This window comes from Podarcis bocagei, assembly GCF_964188305.1.
Source record: "Podarcis bocagei genome assembly, chromosome: Z".
In the NCBI taxonomy this organism is placed as follows: domain Eukaryota; kingdom Metazoa; phylum Chordata; class Lepidosauria; order Squamata; family Lacertidae; genus Podarcis; species Podarcis bocagei.
The window spans coordinates 14,411,041-14,435,143 of NC_138140.1; the positions used below are offsets into that span (position 1 = coordinate 14,411,041).

The 24,103-nt window shown below is 46.6% G+C and overlaps 1 protein-coding gene across 2 annotated transcripts in view; it reads left to right on the forward strand.

Annotated features, from left to right (window-relative positions):
• Window positions 1-24,103, forward strand: part of LAMC3 (laminin subunit gamma 3) — an 81,898-nt gene that overhangs the window by 19,708 nt on the left and 38,087 nt on the right. Inside the window, exons 1-11 of one of the 2 annotated variants that reach the window (XM_081180077.1) lie at window positions 3,700-3,908; window positions 5,242-5,372; window positions 6,329-6,495; window positions 6,816-7,004; window positions 7,837-7,954; window positions 9,708-9,806; window positions 10,399-10,535; window positions 15,600-15,713; window positions 16,681-16,882; window positions 18,283-18,395; window positions 20,197-20,415. In XM_081180077.1, coding sequence (XP_081036203.1) covers window positions 3,864-3,908; window positions 5,242-5,372; window positions 6,329-6,495; window positions 6,816-7,004; window positions 7,837-7,954; window positions 9,708-9,806; window positions 10,399-10,535; window positions 15,600-15,713; window positions 16,681-16,882; window positions 18,283-18,395; window positions 20,197-20,415 — 1,534 coding nt within the window. In that variant the 5' untranslated portion in view covers window positions 3,700-3,863. Of the gene's footprint in view, window positions 1-3,699; window positions 3,909-5,241; window positions 5,373-6,328; window positions 6,496-6,815; window positions 7,005-7,836; window positions 7,955-9,707; window positions 9,807-10,398; window positions 10,536-15,599; window positions 15,714-16,680; window positions 16,883-18,282; window positions 18,396-20,196; window positions 20,416-24,103 lie in introns of those variants that run through there. The other variant, XM_081180076.1, reaches the window with a different exon arrangement.

Consider the following 24,103-nt stretch of genomic DNA (forward strand, 5'->3'; position numbering starts at 1 on the left):
CTTTTTCTCCCTCTTCTCAGCCTCTCCTCTTTGTTCAAACACCTTCTGGGCGATGGCCATGATCTGAAATCTGGACATGCCCTGGAACCCAGGCTGTTTTTGGATTTTTGGTTCTAATGTCCTTTGCACATTGTCCTATGAGGGAGGCATTTACCATTAACTCATGTGCAGGGAGTTCAAAGTCAAAGGGGGTCCAAATTCTGTATGCCTCCATCAGGCGTTCCAAGAAATTCTAAAGCCTGTGTATTAATTCTCCTTAATTTTGAATTGATCAGTCTTATATTTCTTCAGCCAGGGGGGTGGGGGGGGTTTCTCTATTATCACGTGAACCTCTAAAACTTCATCCATGTTCACAAACTCATGCAAGTTAAATGGAGAAAGTTCTTCTTCCTCTTTTAGTTTTATGCAGTTTTTTTGTGTTTTGTTTTTTTTTTTTTTTCATCTGTTCCCTCATCCTTTTTCTGTGGCAACTAACTTGTCAACTGTGGTGGCCACAAAGATGCAGGTCTTCTCTTGAGGTTTCTCTGCCTGAGTCTCAAACCAGGGGTCTGTTGCAGTGTTCTCTGAGACACACCTGAGCACTGAGCCATCCAGCTGGTGCCTGGTTAAGGACACCAATTAAATTGCCCTCCCTGTCTCAGCTATAACTGCTATGGGTCTAAAACCATTTCGTATTTCCTAGCCATAGACCACCTCTCACTGGTCATCAGAGAACCTAGGGCACTACTGGTGGTTTCCCTGATGTGTTCCAAACTGCCGCTGGTCACATATATACCCAGCTCTTCCCTAACTAAGTTCTGGGATTTAGCTTGCCCTCCCTGGTCAAGCTGTACTTACTATAGGGATCAAAACTGTTGGAGGTCTGCAAGGCTCATGTACTTCCCAGTTCAGTGATGGGCTTTGGAGAAACTAGGAGGCTTGCCTTACTATCAAACTTACAGCTCAGCAGAGAACCCTCCAGCTCTGCCTGGCTGAACTCTTGCCTTCATTGAGGTCCAGAGATCTGAAAGCTTTGTATGCACTCTGGTTCTGTATACTAACTTGGATAACCTAAGGGATCTCTGGAGCGATCCCCTCCATCGCTCCCAAATCTGAATCTGAGTCTGAAACTCTTCTCTAAGTAACTACTCAGCCTCAAAAGATACTCCTTGTTGCCCTGTCCCAGCTAGGGCCCCTATGTTTCTTCCCAGTTCAATGCTGTGTCCAGTCCAGTTCACACAGAGTGTGTAAGTGTTCTGGCGTCATCACAACGCCATAGTCTCCGCTGAATCCTTTCTTGAAATTGTTCAACATGCACTTTAGGGGAGTTATTAGACCTTTTGAGCCACTCCCTCCCATATTTAATATGGCCCTTGTGCAGCGTCCCCAAACACCAAACACACACACATGCACTTCCCAATTTTCCTCGCCCATTCGAACTCACGCTGCTAGGAAGCGGAGTATTTATTGGTTCTACCCCCCCCACACACACACGCACCAAGTGCCTCTTTCACTGGACGCTGTACCACACACACTAGCCTCCCGGTTCCCCCCCCCCTTTTCCTTTTTGCCTTCCTTTAAATCCTTAAGCGTGGGTGGGTATCAGGGGCCAATCCTTCCCTTACTGCCACCAAACACGCTTGGGCATGTGATCAGGATGCCGCTTCCCCTTTTTAATTACAAGGGGGTCTCTGTCTTCCTCTGTCCCCAGGGCCCTTTGTCATGTACTCACCAGCCGGCTGGACTCTGCCCTGTCCTGTCAACCTCGGTCCTTCAATCCATTGCCTTCTCTTCCAGGATCCAGCAGAAGGGTCAAATTGGCTTCGCCCTCCTCCGAAGAAAAACCTCGGTGGCGCCAGGATAAGCGGCCTATTGGCCCTTCCCCTGTGTCCTGCCTAGAAAAGGACAAGGGAGCTGCCTTCTGGTCTTTTTGAGGACTTAAGGTCCCTATCCGAGTCACGCAAGCACCAGAAATGTTAGAGACTTCAGAATACAGACCAGAATGGAAAAATCCAGGCAGCAATATTTTAATTACAAAAGTTTTATTGACTTTGGTTTATTTGTCAGACAAGTAAAGCAAAGGGGTGCATTCAGCTGCCAAAATGAGAGAAAATGCCCCCGAACACCAGGGGCAAACAGTTTTTATCCCCTTAGGCAAAACAATGGTTCAACCCTTGACCCAGCCCTCAAACATTCCCCTTTATGCATATTCATTGAAGCCCAACCAATTAATAAATTTGGTGTGTCCTTTCGGTTCCAAGTTGCCTATTCCACTAGGTGGCGCTACTGGCTTATAATCTACTTAACCTCTTTATTAGTTCCAGGAAGTGCCCCTGAACCCCCCGCTTCCAAGAAATGTCCTTGTGGTTTTAACAGGTTGCTCGGCTTAGAACCTTGTGGTGGGCTAGACATCCTGGGCAAACGAACAGTTTCTCAGAACAGCTCCAAAATCCCCTGACCGCATCCTCTTGCAAACTCGCTGTGTATTGTTTTTGCAAGCAGGGGCAAGCAGGGGAGAGAGAGAAATGTCTTTTTTAGCTTTTAGTTTGCTCTCTAAGATGGCTTTCAGCTTATCTCCAGCCTGGCTCTCCAAAGTGGACCCAGGTGGACCCCTGGTCCTCACTCCTTCAGGTGGGTGGTCCCTTAACACAAGGACAACGGCCTGGTAGTATCATCAGGAAACACTGCAGAACAAACTACAGTGGTACCTCGGGTTACAGGCGCTTCAGGTTACAGTCGCTTCAGGTTACAGACTCCGCTAACCCAGAAATAGTACCTCGGGTTAAGAACTTTGCTTCAGGATGAGAACAGAAATTGGGCGGCAGCGGTGCGGTGGCAGTGGGAGGCCCCATTAGCTAAAGTGGTACTGAAGGAGGAGAGGACAGGTTAGGATACCCTAAAACCTGTGTAGTCACACACACACCCCAACCAGGCAGGCCTCAAGCCTCAAGACTTTTCAAAATTACTTTCTCACTCCCACTTCCCTCCCCCGGGCACAATGCTCTTCCCACCCGTCGAAAAGGCCCGAAAAGGCTACAGTACCTCAGGTTAAGAACAGTTTCAGGTTAAGAACAGACCTCCAGAACGAATTAAGTTCTTAACCCAAGGTACCACTGTAGAATAAATCCACCAGAAAGGCACTATGATTTTGTGAAGAACATGTTGCAGAATTTGCCTGCAATAAAAGACCAGCCTGGAGGGGCCTGGCATCTAGAAGGCCACAGGTTCCCCAATCTTGGAACTGTGTTTCAGTTTAACCTCACCCATCCATGCAGGCAGGGTGAGGCAAAACAGGAAGGTGCCGGCCTACCAGTGCAGCTCCCCACAAACCTCCCTTACCTTGGTCAGGCAGCAGTGTCCGCAGTGTGATGGTGGTTTCCAGCAAGATTCTGCGGTATACAGGAGTTATTTGGTGAGATCTTGAGAGACCTTGCCAGAACCTGCTACTGCCACCTTATGCTCTCTTTAGGTTCTGCTGCCTGAAGTGGCTGCCTCAGTCAGCCCCATAGGTGGACTGGCCCTGCACCTAGGAAGTCCGTTGGTTTCAGTTGGCCACAGCAGTTGTTTTCAGTCAGTGTGCCATGGCAACCTGGGTGCCTTGAACAACACTCAGTTGCCGTGAGCAACACTGGCCTCTGTTCCTCTCCCCCCCCCCCATGCCCTCTCACATCTCTGTCTCCCAAAGACTTTCACAGCTGTTTGTTTCATCCCCAGCCACAAATGCTCCCCTGGCAAATGGTACCTCTGGGGCTGGCCAGGGGGTACTGGTTGCCAGGAGCTAAGGTGACCTTGGAGTAAGCAAGCAAGCAAGCAAGCAAGCGTTTGCTGTGTGCAAGGCCTGCCTGGGAGCTGAGTGCCTGGTGCTGAAGGGGAGCCTTTCTACCATGAAGGCCTGGCAGTGCCTGCTGCTGCCATTGCTGTCTCCCAAGGTACTGGCCTCACATTCACCTTTGGCCAGTCTCTGTTGGGCCACTAAGGCTGGGGGCACCTCTTTTGGGTATAGGAGGGGTAGCAGCTGTCCAGGGGACTCCCAAGAAGAGGGGAGAGAGGAAGCTGAGGGAACAGTCCACAAGGGAAAGTGTTTGAAAAGGGGTGAGGGGTTGCTGGCTCTGCAGGCAAGGGGTGACATAACTGGGCTCATAAGTCCCTCAGGGGTGTCACAGAAAGAATGTAATTGGTCACGGGTGCTGTGGACTGAAAAAGACTGTACCTCTGGGGTACAGTCCATTGGGACTGGTAGGGTGGAAGGCAGGGAGACCAACAGTAGGTGGAGCCAGAGAGCCAATGGCAAGCAAAGCCAGCCCATTCTAGTTTTGTCCCTATCCTCCTCCCTGGTGAGTGCTGAGACTAAGCAGAATGGAACTGAAATAAATAAATAAATAAATAAATAAATAAATAAATAGTCCAGTAGTTGGTCTCTAAGGTGCTACTGGACAATTTTTTAATTTTTATTTATTTATTTTGACTGCGTCAGACCAACATGGCCGCCTCCCTGAATCCAGAATGGAACTGACAGCCACTGACACCTTCTAAATGGTTTGTTCAAGAAATATAACCCATGTAGGAATGTGGCCTTTTAACTCTAAAAAGCCTCTGCCCTTCTGCTCTTCATCAATAAGATGTCCTGCACCCCTACTATTTCCTTACTTTCTCACTGACTATAATTCATTTCTTAATCCAAGGATCACAGGGAAGTTTACAATATAAAAACACGAAAATATATAAAATAGTAACAAACAAAAACTGTTATGTACTAAGGTTGAATCCTAGAACAATAGGCAAGAAAGATCCTAGAATGCAACAACAGATTGGCCTGCAGGAAAAGACCAATCAGGCTCCAGGAGGGAAGCAGAATCAGCCAATCAGACAGGACTCATTGTGTAAATAATGTATATAAAAACCTGAGGTTTGGGGGGCAATTGAATCACTGTTTTACAAGCTGCAATAAAGAGCATGAAATCACTACAGGACTCAGAGTATATTTCAAAAACAACCTGCTGTTCTTGTCTCCATGCTTCAAAGTCCCAGGCTCCTCCTCTTCTCTTAGAATCTGAGCCTGTGCAAACATTCATTTTGGTCAGTGCTTTCCCCCCTAGGAGGTACTTAAGGTACACAGTACCAGCACGTTGTTGTTGTTGTTGTTAAAAAGTGTGGCACTTACTGTAACAACTTCATGGTGAGTACCAACACCTATTTTTATAGGAAAAAGCATACATTTCGGTCCCAGTGGATTGTCAATACTGATCCTGTGTAATTCTGTAGGAGTGGGTGACCGGGACGGATTTGAAGATTTCTTTGGACCGGCTAAATACCTTTGGGGATGACATCTTCAAGGATCCCAAGGTGCTGCAGTCTTACTACTATGCCATCTCAGACTTCTCCGTAGGGGGCAGGTAAGGTGGGCAGAAAGAAGAAAAGGACAATCATAAAGGGTAGTTTTTTTTATTGGGAAGGGGTGATTGCTCTCACCTGGGAAAAAGGAAAGTGTTGCCAACCTTAAATCATGACTTCCTGCTGTCTTATGAATCCCCGCTTCTTAAGGCTCAAGTGTAAAATCCTAACTCAAGGACCACTACCCTTTTTTGGGCATGAGGGGTCACCACATCTGGAATCAAAGAAATTCTCCTGGGTCCCAGCAAATGGCTATTTTACAATTTCCTGGAGATAACAGGAATTGAACCTGGGACCTTCTGCATGCAAATCATGCTTTACTGTAGTTCAGACAGTGTTTCAAATGAGGCCGAATAAGGATTGCTGATTAAAGAAGCAAAACGTGTCCTTTGGGTGGAGGGGGGGATAAATAGGGGTGGGGAAATCATGGTCCCAAATGTTTCCCCATTCTACCTCCCCCGTTCCTGGTTTTCTTTCTGCCCATTTCCGCTGTAGTGTTAAGAAAACACACTTGAGAAAAAGGAGGATGGGAGGGTGAGGGTGGTCTTATGAAAGCACAGAAAGGACCACACTGGCTTTATCTGTCTTGAGTCTTTCTCCCAAGCAGCTGGGATTTGTTTTCTTCTGAACAGGCCACCCTCAGAGACTCCAAGCACAGCAAGTCCTGGGATTAGGGGTCAGGGATAAGCCCTGGATAAAAGAGGTGAAGGGTGCTATGGACTTGATTTGTGTTCTATCTCTCAAACTTTGCTTAGCATATGTGTTCCCTTGAGGAGAAGAATGTATTTTCATCATTTTCAACAAAGGCGCATTCAGGACAGACGAGGGGTCTGGAGTGCAGAGAATGTTGTTGGGTTTGTTTTTGTTTTAAATAGCCTACCCTGCTTTGGAGAAGTTCCTAGCTGAAGAGGTGAATAATACTGAAAGGGTCAGTTGTCCATGTTTGGGTCTCTCCTAGGTGCAAGTGTAATGGCCATGCTAGTGAATGCATCCCAAATGAAGAGGATCAGTTGGTTTGCCTCTGCCAGCACAACACCACTGGGGTAGACTGCGAGTTGTGCCAGCCGTTTTATCAGGACCGCCCGTGGGCACGGGGCACCGCTGAGGCTGCCAACGAGTGTCTCCGTAAGTGGCATGTTGGAGTCTGGCAACTGTGGTCATTTCCAGCATAAGGAATAGCCTCAGAGCAGAAGGACCACCTATAGTTCCGGGTTCCTTTCCCCCTCGGAAAATTTATTTCAGTGGGTCAACTCTTGAGTATGTTGGAGAGCACCCATTATTATTATTATTATTATTATTATTATTATTATTATTAATCTACAGTGCAATCAGGATACCGTAAGCAAAAATAAAACAGAGAAGTCTCTGCCCCCAAGGCAATAAAAGTTAAGACAATAAGTTTTGGCAAAACAATCTTGTGTTTGTTTGGGGTTTTTTGTGTCCAGCATGCAACTGTAGCGGCCGATCAGACGAGTGCTTTTATGACTGGGAGTTATACCGACGCACGGGGCATGGTGGCCACTGCCGAAATTGCCAGGACAACACGGACGGCCCGCACTGTGAGCGCTGCCGCCAGAATTTCTACCGCTGGGATACCCAGGCGGCATGCCAGCCCTGCAGCTGCAACCCAGCAGGTAGGCAGATTGGGGAGGCAGTATGAAGGGTAGGGGGGCAGGAAGGGAGAAGTGACATAAAACTCCTAGCTATCTTCTTTGACTGGTAGCACATGAATATATATAGAGAGAGGGTGAGAGAGAGAGAGAGTTTTTAATACAAGATTGTTCACAACAGAGACTCCACCCACATATTATTATGCCACTTTAAACAGCCATGGCTCTCCCCTCCCCCCCCCCAAGTATCCTTTGTTCAGGGAGGTGAGAGTTGTTAGGAAACCCACCATTCCCCTCACAGAGCTAAAATTCTCAGAGTGGTTTAGCAATCAGCTGCTCTCCCCAGCTTCCTCCCTGGCATCTCCAGGTGGGGCTGGAAATGCCCTTGCCTGAAACCCTGGAAAAAGAAAAAGAAGAAGAAGAAGAAGAAGAAGAAGAAGAAGAAGAAGAAGAAGAAGAAGAAGAAGAAGAAGAGTAGTAGTAGTAGTAGTAGTAGTAGTAGTAGTAGTAGTAGTTTGGATTTGATATCCCGCTTTATCACTACCCTAAGGGGTCTCAAAGTGGCTAACATTCTCCTTTCCCTTCCTCCCCCACAACAAACACTCTGTGAGGTGAGTGGGGCTGAGAGACTTCAAAGAAGTGTGACTAGCCCAAGGTCACCCAGCAGCTGCATGTGGAGGAGCGGGGAAGTGAACCCGGTTCACCAGATTACGAGTCCACTGCTCTTAACCACTACACCACAATGGAGAGCTACTGCCAGTCAATGTAGATAATCCTGAGCTATATGGAGCCAATGGTCTGACTCAGTATAAATCGTATTCCTCAGTTCCTTTGTTGACACTTTATATCTTCCCAGGTTCCTTGAATCCCCAGTGTGACAGCTCAGGGGCCTGTGAATGCAAAGCAACGGTGACAGGCTGGAAGTGTGAGCGTTGCCAAGATGGATTCCATTCCCTCAGTGAAGGCGGGTGCAGGTGAGAGGAGGAGGAATAGTATCCCCCTGGAACTGTGGCAGGGGCAGGACTAGCTCTACCCTTAGGCAAAGTGAGATGGCCACTTCAGGTGATAGAAGCTGGGATTCCTCCTGGGCCCCAAGCCATGGTCACTCTTCAGCATACTCCTCTCCACCTGTTCCCATTCTTCTGAGCTGATGCTAGGAATGGTGAAGAAATTCAATTTTGTTTGCATTTCAGTGGGAAGGTGCACTTCTCAAATCAATACACAAAGCGAAACATGGCTACCTTTCAAAATTACCATATTTTTTGCTCTATAAGACTCACTTTTTCCCTCCTAAAAAGTAAGGGAAAATGTGTGTGCGTCTTATGGAGCGAATGCAGACTGCGCAGCTATCCCAGAAGCCAGAACAGCAAGAGGGATTGCTGCTTTCACTGCGCAGCGATCCCTCTTGCTGTTCTGGCTTCTGAGATTCAGAATATTTTTTTTCTTGTTTTCCTCCTCCAAAAACTAGGTGCGTCTTGTGGTCTGGTGCGTCTTATAGAGTGAAAAATATGGTAACTTCTCAGAGTGTTTTGATTTGATTCTCCAACCAAAGTGCATGTATTAGGAAAATATGCACATAAAAACGCATTTACTGGAGCAAAATAACATACAAAGTGCACTACATTAGAAGAAATTGCTTGCAAAAATGCATGTTAATCTACACTGCATATAAAAGTGTGTTTATTAGGAGGAATTCACACAAGATACTAACAAATTTCTTGACTGTTTTTACATATACTAGGGGCTGTGCCCTTGTTCACTCCTGTCACCAGCCCTACTGCCATTCCACCCACATTGACCCCCTAGAACTGCGCCTTCCCTCTCCATGCAATTATGAATCCTCTGATGGGGATTATGTAATGATAGTCTTACATTTTTATGTACCGTATTTTTCATCCCGTAGGACGCTCCGTCCCATAGGATGCACCTAGTTTTTTTTTGGGGGGGGGGGGAAATAAAGGAATTTTTCCCCTTTATTTCCCCCCCAAAACCAGGTCAGGGAAACTGAACCAGGTCGAGGAACAGCGGGATGGCGGCGCTGCGCCTCCTTGCTGTCCCCCGAGCTTGTGGGGCTGGCCGATGTCTGCCCAGCGCGAGGGGCGCTCTGCTTCAGGGCACCCCTCGCACCGGGCGGCAGGCTGCTATCCGCAGCCTAGAAAGCGCTGCGGGAACTCCCGCAGGGCTGCCTAGGCTGCGGGTGTGTTCCTGAAGCCTGGAGAGCCAGAGGGGTCGGTGTGCACCGACCCCTCTCGCTCTCCAAGCTTCAGCGAAAGCCTGCATTTGCTCCATAGGACGCACCCAGATTTCACCTTCATTTTTGGAGGAGAAAAAGTGCATCCTATAGGGCGAAAAATACGGTATATAGGAAGATATAAAACCTATAATTGCTGCATAATTGTGGATAACTGAATTTAAGATGGGGGGGGAGGGAGAAACCAAAACTGACACATTTGTCCATCCCTAGCGGGCAGCAACGCTTTCTTGTTGCAGGGTTGGCTGCCTCACCTAGTGTTCTTTCAACACTTCTCAGACGTTGTCTGGGAAAGTCCCCTTACTGAGAGAGCAGGCAAAGAGGCAGCCAGGCCAGGCCACACACCCCAGCAGCCATGATGCATGTGGATACCTTGCTCTGGTCACATCGCACATGCTGGAACTGGCGCTGCTGTACTGCAGCCTTCGTTTGAGTGACACAACTTACCGGTATGTGTCATTGGCCTCCTTTTTCAGGCCTTGTGCTTGTGATGCAGCTGGCAGTGTAGGAACATGTGACCCTAACACAGGACACTGCAGGTGCAAAGAGAAGGTAGAAGGGTACCTGTGCAACAGGTGAGTAATCTTGATCTCCCGCCTCTCTTCCTTTCCCTCTGTTGTTCCTAGCCCTGTGCAAACATAAGACTGTAACCTCCTCAGAGGAGGGATCTGTCTTTTTTATTGATGAGAATAAAAGCACCTCTAGATATTGCTGAACTACAGCTCCCCCCAGCAATCATGGCCAATGGCTAGGGATGAGAGGAGTTTTAGTTCTGTAACATCTGGTGGGCCAAAATTTCTCTGCACCTGATTTTAAAAACAAACAAACAAGCAGGCACTATGTCATGAGCCTGAATCTGGGGAGCAGCCAAGACTCTCAAAGAACACAAGAAGAGTCTGTCTGGATCAGATCTGCCCCATCTGGCTAGTATCCTGTTCTCACGGTGGCTAACCAGATATCCCAATGGGAAGCCCACAAGTACAACCTGAGCGTCCTCCCCACCTGTGATTCCCAGCAACTGAGGTTCAAAGGCATACTGCCTCCAACAGTGGAGGGAGAATTTAGCCGCTGTGGGTGGTAGCCTTATCTTCCATGGATAAAGATACACTGTCAATAAAAATTGGTCTGCTCCATGAAGCTGACTGACATATGCTCTTTCTTGTCCAGGTGCCAACCTGGTAGCTTCAATCTGCAGCTCCACAACCCTACTGGCTGCACCAGCTGCTTCTGCTATGGCCATTCAACAGCGTGCACAGTGGCCCAGGGGTATGAGGTTCACAATATCATCTCTGACTTCAGCCAAGGTAGTTGGGGAACTTTTCTATATGGGGTATATCTGCACACTACAACGTTATGTTGGGCTTATAGCACTTTTAACAGCTGCAGTTTCCTTGATATCATTCTGGGAGTTGTAGCTTAGTGAAAGTGGTACGATTTCTGTTGAAGTTTCCTAGGCTCCATTCAACCCAACTATATCTCAGGGCTCCCAGGAGAGACAGAAAAACAGTTAAAGCAGTAGAAGTCCATAGTGTAAAGTGCACAAGGGCATCACATGTTTATGCAAAATAGCAACAAATAAATAAATACCCGTAGAAGAAAACTAAAGGATTAAAATCTGTACAGGCAGTTTGTGTAGGGGTTGCGTTCAAAGTCAATACACATGGCAGTGGTCATGCTTAAGCCCCTTCTGAGCCCGCCCAGTTCTCAGGCCAAAAGTGGTGTATGCATTAGCACTTGCACATCACTACTAGTTTTTACAAGTTTTTACTGAGACAGGTGTGAATGAGGGTAACACAGATTGGCAGTTTTGAAAAGGCAGCCTTCCTGTCTGTGGGTGGAGTCAGTGTGAGGCTTAGGACTCTCTAGAGCAGGCATGTAGGGTTGCCATATTTCAAACATGGCAATATTTGCCAAAGTTGTTGAGCTTCTTTTAGTTTTGCCCAAATTTGTTGAGCTCAAAATCTCAAAAAAAGAAGCAATTTTTGAGCTGTTTTTAAGGAAATCCACAAAAAACCCAAGACTTCCAACATTGGTTGCCATACATCCAGATCTTCCCAGACATTTCAGCGGTTTCTGCCCAGACACTGCTTCCGACTGCAGTATTTTGGCTATGTCTGGGAAATTCCGGACGTAGGGCAACCCTAAGGTAAGGTTGCCAGACGTCCCCATTTCCCAGGGACAGTCCCCGGATTTACAAATCAGTCCCCTGACAAAATCCATCTATCTAATAGGAAGTTGAAAAGTGTCCCCGGATTCATTGAAAAAAATCTGGTAACCGTACCTAATGGATAGCCAAAGTGATGCCTTGCAGGTGTTGTTGGATTATAGTTCCCATCATCCCTGGCTATTAGGCATGCTAGTTGGGGATGATGGGAGCTGGAATCCCACACAAGCCGTAGGACAAATTGGCTACCCCTGCTCTAGAGCAGGAAGAAGCAACCATTTTGCAATTGCTGCATTTTAGCAATTGAAAATCACATACCCCTGTCAGTCTTGCTATGAATCGCTCAGATATCTGCCACTGCATCCCAGTTCACTTACTAATCTCTAAAGCAGCTGCCCCACTGAGCATGCTGCTCAGCATGAGGAGCCAACCCTGAAGCAACTAGGCCCCTATTGGCTAGGCCCCTATAAATCCAGCTAGGCCCCTATTGGCTCCCCAGATTGCCTAAGTGTGGCTGGACTGTTGAGCTGCAGTACCCAAATCTGGCCATTATTTGGGTGGCACTGTAGAGCATCAGAGACCAGGCCAATAGCTCACTGTACAGTGGTACCTTGGTTTACAAACATAATCCATTCCCAAGGTCCGGTTGTAAACAAAAACAGGTTGTAACCCAAGACGTGCTTTCGCCAATGGGTTGTAATAATTGGTTGTAATAATAATAAATGGGTTGTAATCCAAAAAAGGGACATGCACTTCCAGGTTTGACGTGGTTGTAATCCAAAACAGTTGTAATCCAAAGCGGTTGTAAACCAAGGTAGCACTGTATGTGAAAGCTTCCCCAATGGCACAGCATCAATGGCTCAGCAACTTCAAGAAAAGGAAAAAGCAGCTGTGTAAACCCAGCACTCATAATTTATTTAATTCTGAGCTGTATCTGGCTGAGTTATAGCTTTCTGTTTGGCCAGTGGAGAGACATGTGGGCGAGTACACAGCTGGTGACCCAAAGTAAACCCAATGGAGCATATGAGGCCTTCTGTCTCCTGTTCTCCCTTTGCACAGCAGGGGTTTATTCTGCACTGGCTGAAGGCCTCTGTGTGAACCTAGCTTGGACTCTGAAATATACTCAGAGTCGCAAAGTGATTTCATGCTCTTTATTCAGCTCATAGTGGCGAGGAGGAATGAATGAAAGTCCCCTCACAGTATCTGCTTTATATACATTATTTACACAATGGGCTACACATGATTGGTTAATTCTGGAATTCTACTGTAAGCCAATCAGGTTGTGGATTCACTTATATCTGGAGCATGATTGGGTGGTTCCTGCCAACCAATCATACTGCTGCATTGTTCTTGGACCGATCAGACTGCTGCATTCTGAATCCTATTGTTCTAGGACCAATCAGACTGCTGCAATTTGGATCCTATTGTTCTAGGACCAATCAGACTGCTGCAGTTTGGATCCTATTCAACTCAGTACATAACAGACTCTGTGTGAATCTATCAAGTAGCTCGCTCAGTCGCCATCCAGCATCCAAGATGGCGCTGAAGCAAGTTCATAGACCTCTCTCTTGTGTGTGAAAGATCATCCTCTGGTGAGCAGCCCAAGGAACGCCCATTATAGAACCTGTCAAAACCCACAGGGCCCAGTGGTCAAGGGGCTCCTGCTCCGATGAAAAACCTGCGTGAATTATTCTGTGCGTAGCTGTTAACGTAATAATCTGAACATGCTATTACTGTCTGCCAGGCCAGGCTACCCATGAGGTGAGGTGGTGCAGTTGCCTCTGGTAGCAGATCCAGCCTCCAGGGAGCACACCGCAAACCACTGCCTGCTGCCACTCATTCCTTTCTGGTCTCATTTTACTTCCCCACTGCCTTCGGGTGGGGGGAGCTAGGAAGGTGGAGTCAGGAGCATTTTCTGTTGTGCCTCAAGTGGCAGAATGTCCTGGGCCGGCCCTGACAGTCTTTGTGTGTATGTGTTTTATTTAATTGTAGATGTTTATTTCTTTACTATTTGGTGGATTTTTTATTGATAGGGTTGCCAAATGTCCTCCTTTTCCAGGAAACGTTCTCTTTTTCATGGGTAGAGTCGTCATAGCGATCCATAGTTAAAAATAGAAGTTGACAAATGTGTCCTCTTCAAAATATGGCAACCTTTATTCTTGTAATCTGCTTAGAATCCATATTAGTACTTCTTCTTCTTCTTCTTCTTCTTCTACTACTACTACTACTAATACTATTATTACAATTTATTACCCACTCTTCACCCTAAGGTCCCAGGGCAGGTTACAACAATTACAACAATATTAAAAACAGTTAAAACAAGTTACAGTCACAGAAATAAGGTGGATCCTACAGATATATATCTCAAGTGTCAAAATCTGGGATAAAGAGGTGTGTCTTATCATTTATCAAAAGTTGCATAAGCTGCCAGATGCATCTCTATGGGAAGAGAGTTCCACAGCGATGGGGCTGCCACAGACAAATTGACAAGTGGTGTATAAAAAAGGTAAAAGTACCCCTGCCCGTACGGGCCAGTCGTGTCCGACTCTAGGGTTGTGCGCCCATCTCACTTAAGAGGCTGGGGGCCAGCGCTGTCCAGAGACATGTCCGGGTCACGTGGCCAGCGTGACGAAGCTGCTCTGGCGAGCCAACACCAGCGCAGCACACGGAAACGCCGTTTACCTTCCCGCTAGTAAGCGGTCCCTATTTATCTACTTGCACTTAAGGGTGCTTTCGAACTGCTAGGTGGGCAGGAGCTGGGACCGAAGACGGGAGCTCACCCCGCCGCAGGGATTCGAACCGCCGACCATGCGATCGGCAAGTCCTAGGCACTGAGGTTTTACCCACAGCGCCACCCGCGTCCCTTAAGTGGTGTATACATCAATCAAATAATTAACGGATTAACAATATGTTTTTAAAAACACCCAAATAGGGATGGCATGAAATGCCCATTGTATTGGAATCTGTTCCAATTATTTTTAAAATGGAAGGGGAAGCAACACATTTCATTGTAATGCCTTTCCTTGGTTCATATAGCTTGCCTTTATACCATAACATTTCTTAGTGTCTGGAATCCAGATGCTTTCTCCCCATGGCTAACATGGTGCAAAGTAACAATTTTTTTTTTTAATGATCTTTATTGAAAAAAAGAATTTTTAAAATCACAGAGGGGAAAAAAAGACAAAATTACAGAAAAAAGACAAAAACAAAAATAAAAAATAAAACCACCGTTTTCAAATTCTCCACTTTCTTTACCTTCTTTCCATGACCTCCTCCTCCTCCCATCTCTTGTATCTTGATTGATAATTGTCACAGCAAATCCTTTCCATAATTCATAATATTCTGTCAGTACATTACCTTGCTCTATTTTCATCTTATCTTATATTAAACCTTAAAACTTAAAATTTAAATCTTATTTATACCAGCTTCTCATAACCATTACCTTTTTACCTAATTCTTTAAACATTCTTACAAGAGCCTAGTAATTTCCTTTCAACATTTTTGCAACTTTCATAAAAACATTTCTGACGATAAGAAAAAAAGAGAGAATAAAAACAATCCAATCTTCTTCCAGCGTCCCCTCCCCCTGGTCCCGGGATTATCAGTCCTTTTTGTCCCAATTAGTCTGGCCCATATCCGTGGTGCAAAATAACAATTGGTTTGGTGTGTTTTTTTTCATTCTTCCAGAACTCCAGTTCCTGTTTCATGAGACTCTCAGTCGCAGGGTTGTGGGTTCGAGCCTCATGTTGGGTGAAAGATGCATTGCAGGAGGTTGGATTAGATGACCCTTGTGGTCCCTTCCAACTCTACAATTCTATGATTCTATGTAGTTATAGGGTGAAATTTCATCAGGCCTCCATGAGCAAGAATGGCGAAAGAAGGGAAGGATATTAATTGAGTGCCCGCTTTACACACAGAAGGTCCCAGGTTCAGCTCCCAGTGGCATCTCCAGGTAGGGCTGGGAATGAAATCCTGGAGAGCCGCTTCCCGTCAGTGCAGACATTACTGAGCTAGATAAAGGGTCTCGCTCTGTATAAGGCAGTTTCCTATGTTCCTCTTGGAAGCGCTGTAGCTCATCTGTCTTGGACGTAGAAGATCCTAGGTTCAACCTTGTAGGCAAAAGCGAGCTAAATTGCAAGGTCAGCCAGACTTGCTTTGTCACTCTTCCTCTCTCTTTGCTTGTGTTTTGTTGTTTTTTTACTAGGACTCGATGGCTGGAAAGCAGTAAATCCAAGTGGGCAGGAGGTCCCCCTCCGCTGGACTAGAGGAGAGATCTTCCTGGAGCAAGAGGAGGAAGAGGCTGATTTTATAGCGCCAGGTATAGTATCTGCAAAGCAGGAAGTGATGAAAGTTCCTTCTCCCAAGGCTGCTAGCTCCTTCCATTGCAGTTTATCATAATGACCCTAGGTCCAAATGGCCCTCTGGAAGGAATTTGCCCTTGGGGCCAGTCCCAAAAGCACATAGCAAGCTGGTCACTCAATGCTCACTGTTCTGCAAGAGTAGCTTGTGCTGCCAGTATCCTTCCAGCTTGAGGTCATCACTTTGACTATGTCAGGGACCAGGAGTCAGATTCCTCATCAATGGGTGATGGAGGCAAAGGTGTGGAACCCAAAGTGTTAAATCCACACTTTAATGGAAGCCTATCTAATTTACACTTCACAGAACAATACCATCAAGGCTATCCTTTGAAATTCACACTTTGCCAAATTTTCTGATGCAGATTCTGCAGCCAAAAGACATGTGTGTTACGGGGGAAAGTGTACCTAAGAATGCATATTTTTCTGAAAAACAACATCGAAAAATGCATTCCCTTATGGAAAATTGCTTGCAAATCATGTATTTATTGGGCAAAAATGTGTACAGCGTTGACAGATGCTGACAATTTTTTGCAATGTTTTTAAATAATAATAATAATAAATCACAAACAGCTGGTGGAAAAGTGGCAAACTGAACTTAAAATTGGAAAACTGAAAAACTGATAGAAACCGAAACAGAGATATTTGTTCATCCAGCCCCAGTATAGTGTATTGGTTAGAGCGTCAGCCTAGGATCTCTGAGTCGAGGTTTCAAATCCCCTCTTGGCCATTAAGCTGTCAGGGAGATAGTTGCCAGTTGCTATCTCTCAGCCTAACCTACCCACGGGGTTATTGTGGAGGATGAAATGGGAAGAGACAAGAACCACGTAGACCACCTTGATCTGCTTGGAGGAAAAGATGCGATATAAATGCAATGTGATAAATAAACTAACTTTTGCCTTTCCTCTGAATTTCCCTCTCAATCCTTAGAGAGGTTCCTGGGTGACCAGCACCTTAGTTATGGGCAGACTCTCTCCGTGTTCTTCCGCATAGCAAGCACCACACCTGACTTCCATTCTTTCCCCATTGGGCTGGTTTTGGAGGGGGATGGCATCTCAGTGTCAGCCAGTTATGCCGATACAGAAGACAGCAGAAATGGCACACACTGTGAAGAGCACATGATAGCGTTCAGGTATCTTTTTCTCTACCATTCTTCCTCACCTGTTCCTATCACAAGCCAAGGTGTTCTGATCTAACAGCCTTTAAAAAATTCTCAAGCATGCAAACAGTAAACAATGGCATTGTGGTGATCAAATGAAAAGTAAAGAGAGGGTCAAGAGAGAATCAAGGTCACCCAATTTAAAAAGTTTTATTTTGCTCATGTGAATATATATGTGTGATATTTGTTGTGATATGTAACTAGGGTAGCCAAGCTGGTTTCCTCCAGATTTTTATGAACTGCAGCTCTCATCACTCCCAGCCAGCATGGCCAATGGTCAGGAATCATGGGAGTTGTAGTCCTAAACATCTGGGAGGCACCACATTGCTCATGGTGGTGCTTTCTAGATTTAAAAATGTTATATTTTTATATACATATATTGTTCCATGCCACCCCGATCTCTTAGTGGTGCAAGGGGTTCCAGGTGCTTACCCGAAATGTATTTCCTTTGTAAATTAGGCATAGCAAAGACTGCAGTGTCTTTATGATATATGGTTTATTTACACATATATACAACCTGAGCCTACAGTGTACAGAGCATTCACATCACAAGATTCTTTGTTCCTCTCTTGGGAGCAGCAGGCTTAGGTCTACAAACAGGAACCAGCCAAGGTACCTCTCCCTTTGTTACAGCCAACCCACCAAGAGTTTTGGCAGGCCACCCTCTCCTCCGCTTTTCAAACCTCTTGCAAAGTGCTTACATCTTCTAAGCTGAAATCCTAAACCTGAAATCCTGAACCTGTTCTGAGCTGCTAGCAACAGCTGTATTTGCAGCGGAGGAGTGAAATGCTAGCATGTTCTTCCCCTCCTCATTTTTATCATCACAGCAACCCAGGCTGTGACTGGCAACAAGTCACCCTGCAGCTGAGGAGAGTGTTGAAGCAGAATCACAGAATCATAGAGTTGGAAGAGACCACAAGGGCCATCGAGTCCAACCCCCTGCCAAGCAGGAAACACCATACAGAATCACAGAATCATAGAGTTGGATCTCTCAGCCTGGTCTCTCAGGTCCTAATGTAGCACTCTTAACTAAATAGTAATATTAATAAGTTATTGTTAGGTGCTCCTATAACCAGCTCATTTTTTGCTTGAGCTTTGAGGAGCATTTAAAGAAATAAATACAACCAACACAGGGCAGTGCAGTGCACTTTATTGCTTTTCAGTTAACTCTAGTCAATTTTTAGTTGGCATCAGAGAGATTTGATTTGCGATCCATTAAAACTTTGGCCACTAAATGGTCAAGTACTCAGGTCTGACAAGGGAGCAAACAGAAGTTGGATAATTTCACTGGGGGTGATAAGGCCCTTGTTAAAGCTCTCATCCTGCTTCCCCATGAGCCCTTTTGTGTGCTTCCAATCCTGTATTACTCAAAGGCTTCACGAGGCTGAGGAAGAAATGCAACCAGCTCTGTCAGCTTTCCAGTTCCAGCGCCTGCTGTCCAACCTGACAGCGCTTCGGATCCAGGCCAAAAGCAGTTATGGACCAGGTAAGTCATTTGAAAACCTGCTATGTGTAGTTGGTCCCTGGTGTAGGCAGTCATGTAAAATGTGCAATTCCTCAAGACCTCTGGTTTTAAGTGAGCTTGAATTTGAATAAGAGCATAAGAAGAGCCTGGCTTGTTCCAGACCAGAGACCCATTTAGTCCAGTGTCCTTACAATTGCCAACCAGGCATCCATTATGGGAAGTCTGTGAAAGCAGAACCTTTCTCTCCCCTCTTGTGATTCCCAGAAACTGGTATTCAGAGGCATACTGCCTCCCAAAATGGAGGTAGAACATAGCCATTGTGGATAGTTTGTCTAATCTGGTACGCTTCTCCTGGTATGCCCCGCAGAGGACCTTAAGGTCCACAAATAACAACACTTTGGAGGTCCCAAGCTGCAAGGTGGCCTGGGAGGGCGGGGTATAAATAAAAATAAAAATGATGATGATGATGATGATGATTATCCTGTTTTAAAGCCATCCAACATATAGGTTGGTGGCTTATACAGTGGTGCCTCGCAAGACGAAATTAATTCGTTCCGCAAGTCTCTTCGTCTTGCGAGTTTTTCGTCTTGCGATGCACGGTTTCCCATAGGAATGCATTGAAAATCAATTAATGCGTTCCTAGGGAAACCGCCTTCAGACCAGGTCCGGGGACAGTCTGTCCCCGGACCTCTTCTGAAGGCTGGGGGGGGGACAAGGGCTTTTCTTCCCACCCCCAGCATTTTAAAAAACCCCGGGACAGCGGAGGACTTCTCCGCTGTCCGGGGCGATCTTAAAATGCTGGCGGGCGGCATTTCAAAATCGCCCCGGGACAGCGGAGGACTTCTCCGCTGTCCGGGGCGATTTAAAAGCCCCTGGGAAGGCAGGCAGGGGGGGACAAAGACTTTTGCCCCCCGCCAGCCTTCAGAAGGTGTTCCCGCCCCCCCGCCCCGCTTCGGAGCACCGTTCGGAAGCGGGGCGGTGGGGGAAGGTGTTCCCGCCCCCCCCCCGCCCGGCTTCGGAGCACCGGGAGAAGCGATCTCCCCGCAGCCCCTTGCTTCAAAAGAGGTCCGGGGGCAGCGGGAAGCGCTTCCCGCTGTCCCCGGACCTGGGGCTGCGGGGAGAAGATCGCTTCTCCCCGCTGCCCCTTGCTTCAAAAGAGAAGACCCGCTGTCCCCGGGGCAAGCTTCGTTTTGCGAAGCAAGCCCATAGGGAAATTCGTCTTGCGAGGCAACTCGAAAACGAAAAAACCTTTCGTTTTGCGAGTTTTTCGTCTCGCGAGGCGTTCGTCTTGCGGGGTACCACTGTACTGCATTTTGGATGCATGGAGAGGGGAAGGAAAAGTAAGAGTATTGGAAGGCTGAGAACCTAACGAAAGCCCTGCTGGATCAGACAAATGGTCCATTTAGTCCAGCATCCTATTCTCACACTTAGCCAACCAGATGCCCTATGGGAAGCCCAAAAGCAGGACCTGAATGTAACAGTAACTCACCCCATTCATGGTTACCAGCAACTAGCATTCAGAGACAAACTATCTTCAACACTGGAAGTAGAACATAGGGAAGGGGCTGTAGCTCACTGATAAATATCTGCTTTGCATGCAGAAGGTTGCAGGTTCAGTCCCTGGCATCTCCATGTAGGGCTAGGAGAGATCACTTGCCTTGACCCTGGAGAGCTGCTGCCAGTCAGCATAAGCAAGAATGGGCTAGATGGACCGAAGGATCTGACGGTGTAAAGGAGCTGCCTGTGTTGCTAGCACAGCCACCATGACTAGGTGTGCAACCGAGTCTTTTCCTCCCTCTGGGTCTCCCTTCTTTCCCCTCAGGTAGGATTCTCCTGAAGGAAGTCCAGCTTACGTCAGCTCACCCAGGCCTCTCTCAGCCTGCCCTGTGGGTCGAAGAATGTATATGCCCGCAAGGATATGTTGGCCAGGTCTGTGAGTCCTGCGCTCCTGGCTTCAAGAGGGAGGTGCCATTCGGTGGCCCCTTGGTCAGTTGTGTTCCCTGCTCTTGCAACCAACATGGCAGCTGTGACCCTGACACAGGTCAGTCCCCTCTCTCTCTTTCTGTCTCTGCCATCCTGTTTGGTATAGTGGTTAGAGTGTCAGACAAGGACCTGGGAGACCAGGGTTCAAATCCCCACTCAGCCATGAAGCTCGCTAGGTGTGATTTTGGGTTGGTCACAGTCTCTCAGCCTAAACTATCTCACAAGGTTGTGGTGGGGATTAAATGAGAAGTGGGGAGAACCATGTGCACCAACTCAAGCCCTTTGGAGAAAAAGGTGTGATAGAAATGCAATTAATAAATAAATAAGAATCAATAATTTCTCACATTTGTGTTACTTAGTTCAGTTTATGAATCGTTTCTGATAAAATATCCCAAAAGCAGTTGAAGAGTAAATGAATTTTCACGATGACTTCTTTTTATTGCAAACTGATGTGGAAATGTGGTGAGCTGAACTTAAGAATTGAAAAATTAGAAAAATTTGCAGATTCACCTACCCCTAGTCCCCATACTGCAGGAATATCATTTAAAAGTACCGTATTTTTCACCCCATAGGGCACACCGGCCCATAGGGCGCACCTAGTATTTTGGGGGGGAAATAAAGGGAAAAAATTTTATTCCCCCCCCCCAGGCATGGGGCTGGGGTGGGGGAAGCCCAAGGTTCCCCCGACCGCATCCCCCAGAACAGGCTGCTCTCCGCAAGCCGTGGGAGCCCTCCCACAGCTTGCGGAGAGCTACCCGAAGCCCGGGCGCGACTACTCAGCGTGCCCAGGCTTCAAGATAGAAGCAGCTCTGCACAAGCCGTGGGAGGGCTCCCGCTGCTTGCACAGAGCTACCTGAAGCCCGGGCGTGACTGCTTAGCGCGCCCAGGCTTCGGGATAGAGGCAGCTCTGTGCAAGCCGTGGGAGGGCTCCCGCGGCATGCGCAGAGCTACCCGAAGCCCGGGCGTGACTGCTCAGCGCGCCCAGGCTTCGGGATGCAGGCAGCTCTCCGCAAGCCGTGGGAGCCCGGTGGGAACTCTTACGGCCTCCCAAGGCTTGCGGATAGCTTCCTGAAGCCTGCATTCACCCCATAGGACGCACACACATTTCCCCTTCATTTTTGGAGGGGAAAAAGTGCGTCCTATAGGGCGAAAAATACGGTACTCCCAGGATTTCTCCAGTACAGTCATACCTCGGGTTGAATGTGCTTCAAGTTGAGCGTGTTCGGGTTGTGCTGCGTGGCAACCCGGAAGTAACGGAGCGCGTTACTTCCAGGTTTCGTTGCTCGCGCATGCGCAGGCACTCAAAATGACATCACGTGCATGCGCGGAAGCAGTGAAACGTGACTTGCGCACGCGTAGACTCGCTGTCGTGCCATTGCGTCTTATGTTCCATTCAGGATGCGAACGGGGCTCCGGAACGGATCCCGTTCACATCCTGAGGTACAGCTGTACAAAGTTAACATGGACAGTAACATTCAGACTGAAAGGAAAATATCACTGGACATGTCCACACAGTGACCAAGTTAACCCAATCCAGGTATGGCTGTTGTGTGTGATTCTACAAACCACACACACATGTGCTTAGAGGCTGCCAGCATCTGGCTCATGCTCTGTTACTGCAACATATGGGCTGCTTCATGGGACATGACTGAGATGCACAAAGGCTTGTATTGCTCCTTTTTATTAAAAAAAAATATAGGAAAATTATTAACAAGTTCCTTTGTTTTACCAAATGGAAACAGCACAACGCTTTGCTGTCTTCTCCCACCCCCGCCTTTTTTTACTGAGGAATTCCACTGCGTCTGGTCTCCTCCTTTCTGGTTCCACGCAATCCTTGGATGCAATTCCAGGGCTTTGATCTTGCAGCTCTAATTTCCTTCAATCAAGCTGTGCGTCCGTCAGATAGGCTCTTGCCAGTCATTTGATTTCTTCCAGCCCTGCCACATCCACCCTCTTCTTCCTTGCCCCCATTTGCCCGACTCTGTTTGCAACTCCGTTTCCCAGAGCAAACTCCAAGCCTTGTTCCCATCTTGTGTTGCTTGCTATACTGGTTAGATGGACCTTTGCAGGAAATTGTGAACTGAGTGTGTTCAGTGGGTGTAGAACACGAGTGAATGGTGGGTGGTGGTGTAAATGAAATGGATTATCTTGGTAGAGAACATAGGTGACTGAACCCCTGAATAGAAGCTCCTAGACATGTTTGGAAATCCTGCTGCAAAACAGGAGCGGAAATTGCCACAATGTGCTTGTTCATCAAAGTCAGAAATTAAAACCAAGCAAGCAAATATGAGTACTGTTGTTTCCATAAATGCTACAAAAATAATGTGATTGTATGCATTGCTTTTAACATTTCCTTCCACTAAAATCAAGTAAAATCAAGTAAAATATTTATTGTTACGGTCAGCAACTAGCATCAAGGAAACAAAATAGAAATCACATAAGACACATTATCCAAATGTGTTGTCATGTAAATCAATCACATAACTAATCTTGTTTGTTTCAGTTGTAGTGGCTAGTGAAGTGAATGAAATAGGCTCTAGTGGAACTTGAACTGTGGGGAAATGGAAACAGCACTGATTTCAGTGAATGGTGGATGGGATGGAAACTGCTACCTCCTTACATCCTTAAGAGGACTTCATGCTGCAACATTTTCTTGCAGCTCCTGCTACTATAAATGATAGCTACTGCTGATCCAAAAACTTTACTGATTTTGTGGCAGTTCCCCTACAGTATTTGCAATCACTTGGAACCTTTTCTTATGGCTTACCAAATTTTAAAAATTAATAATGGCAATTGTGTTTACAGTTGTGACATATCACTCCTAACCACATGCAAAAGTGTGTTGCTCTACACTCTTTTCTTCTTCCAATTCTCTTTTGATTTCGTATTGGAAACAGCTTCTCTGTCTACCTGGAGCGATCTCTAAGAAAGGGCATTTTGAATCTACAGACACGGCCCTTCATAATCAGAGGTTCTCTGGCTATGCTCTATTTGAAGTTTAAGACCTTTGCAAGTCACCTGCATCCCATTTTGAAGCTTGCATTTATTTCTTTATGCTGTCTCCACTTTTTATGGGCTAAAACTGCTGGTGGTTAACAGAAAACCAAGCAGCATGGAAATGATGAGCCGGTGTGATTTATTGGTGGTTGAAACTATTTAAGAAGGCTTACTAGCAACAGGCATCCTTTCTCCAGTTCCAGGAAGCTGTTTTCTTGTGTAATGCCCATTCATGTCAATGGAGCTTATTCAACAGAAATACCTGATGGTTTATGTGTAGATAAGACAGGGGTGAGAAATCTAGGACCAGGGGCCCAAATGCAGCCCTCCAAACCTTTTTGTTTGGGCCAGGGCTGGGTGATACCAGACCCTCCAAGTGTCCCTATTTTCCAGGGATGTCCCTGATTTAGTTTCTGATTTGATCCCAGAATATCCCACTTTTCCTTAGGATGTCTCTATTTTCATTGAAGAAATGTTGGAGGTGATGGAGTTATCTGAAGGCAATCTTTTTAATTTTAATTATGTTGGAAGCTGCCCAAAGTGGCTGGGGCAACCCAGTAAGATGTGGGGGGGGGTATAAATAGTAAAATCATCATTATGGAATGGGAAGCCCTTATTTTCATCGGAGAATTGTTGGAGGGTATGTGATACATTGTCCAAAACTGGTTTGACATGGCACAAACCATGATGTGTGCATGTCCCAGGGTTGCCAAATCCAGAAACAAAAGTTGTTGAGCTTTTTTTTTAAA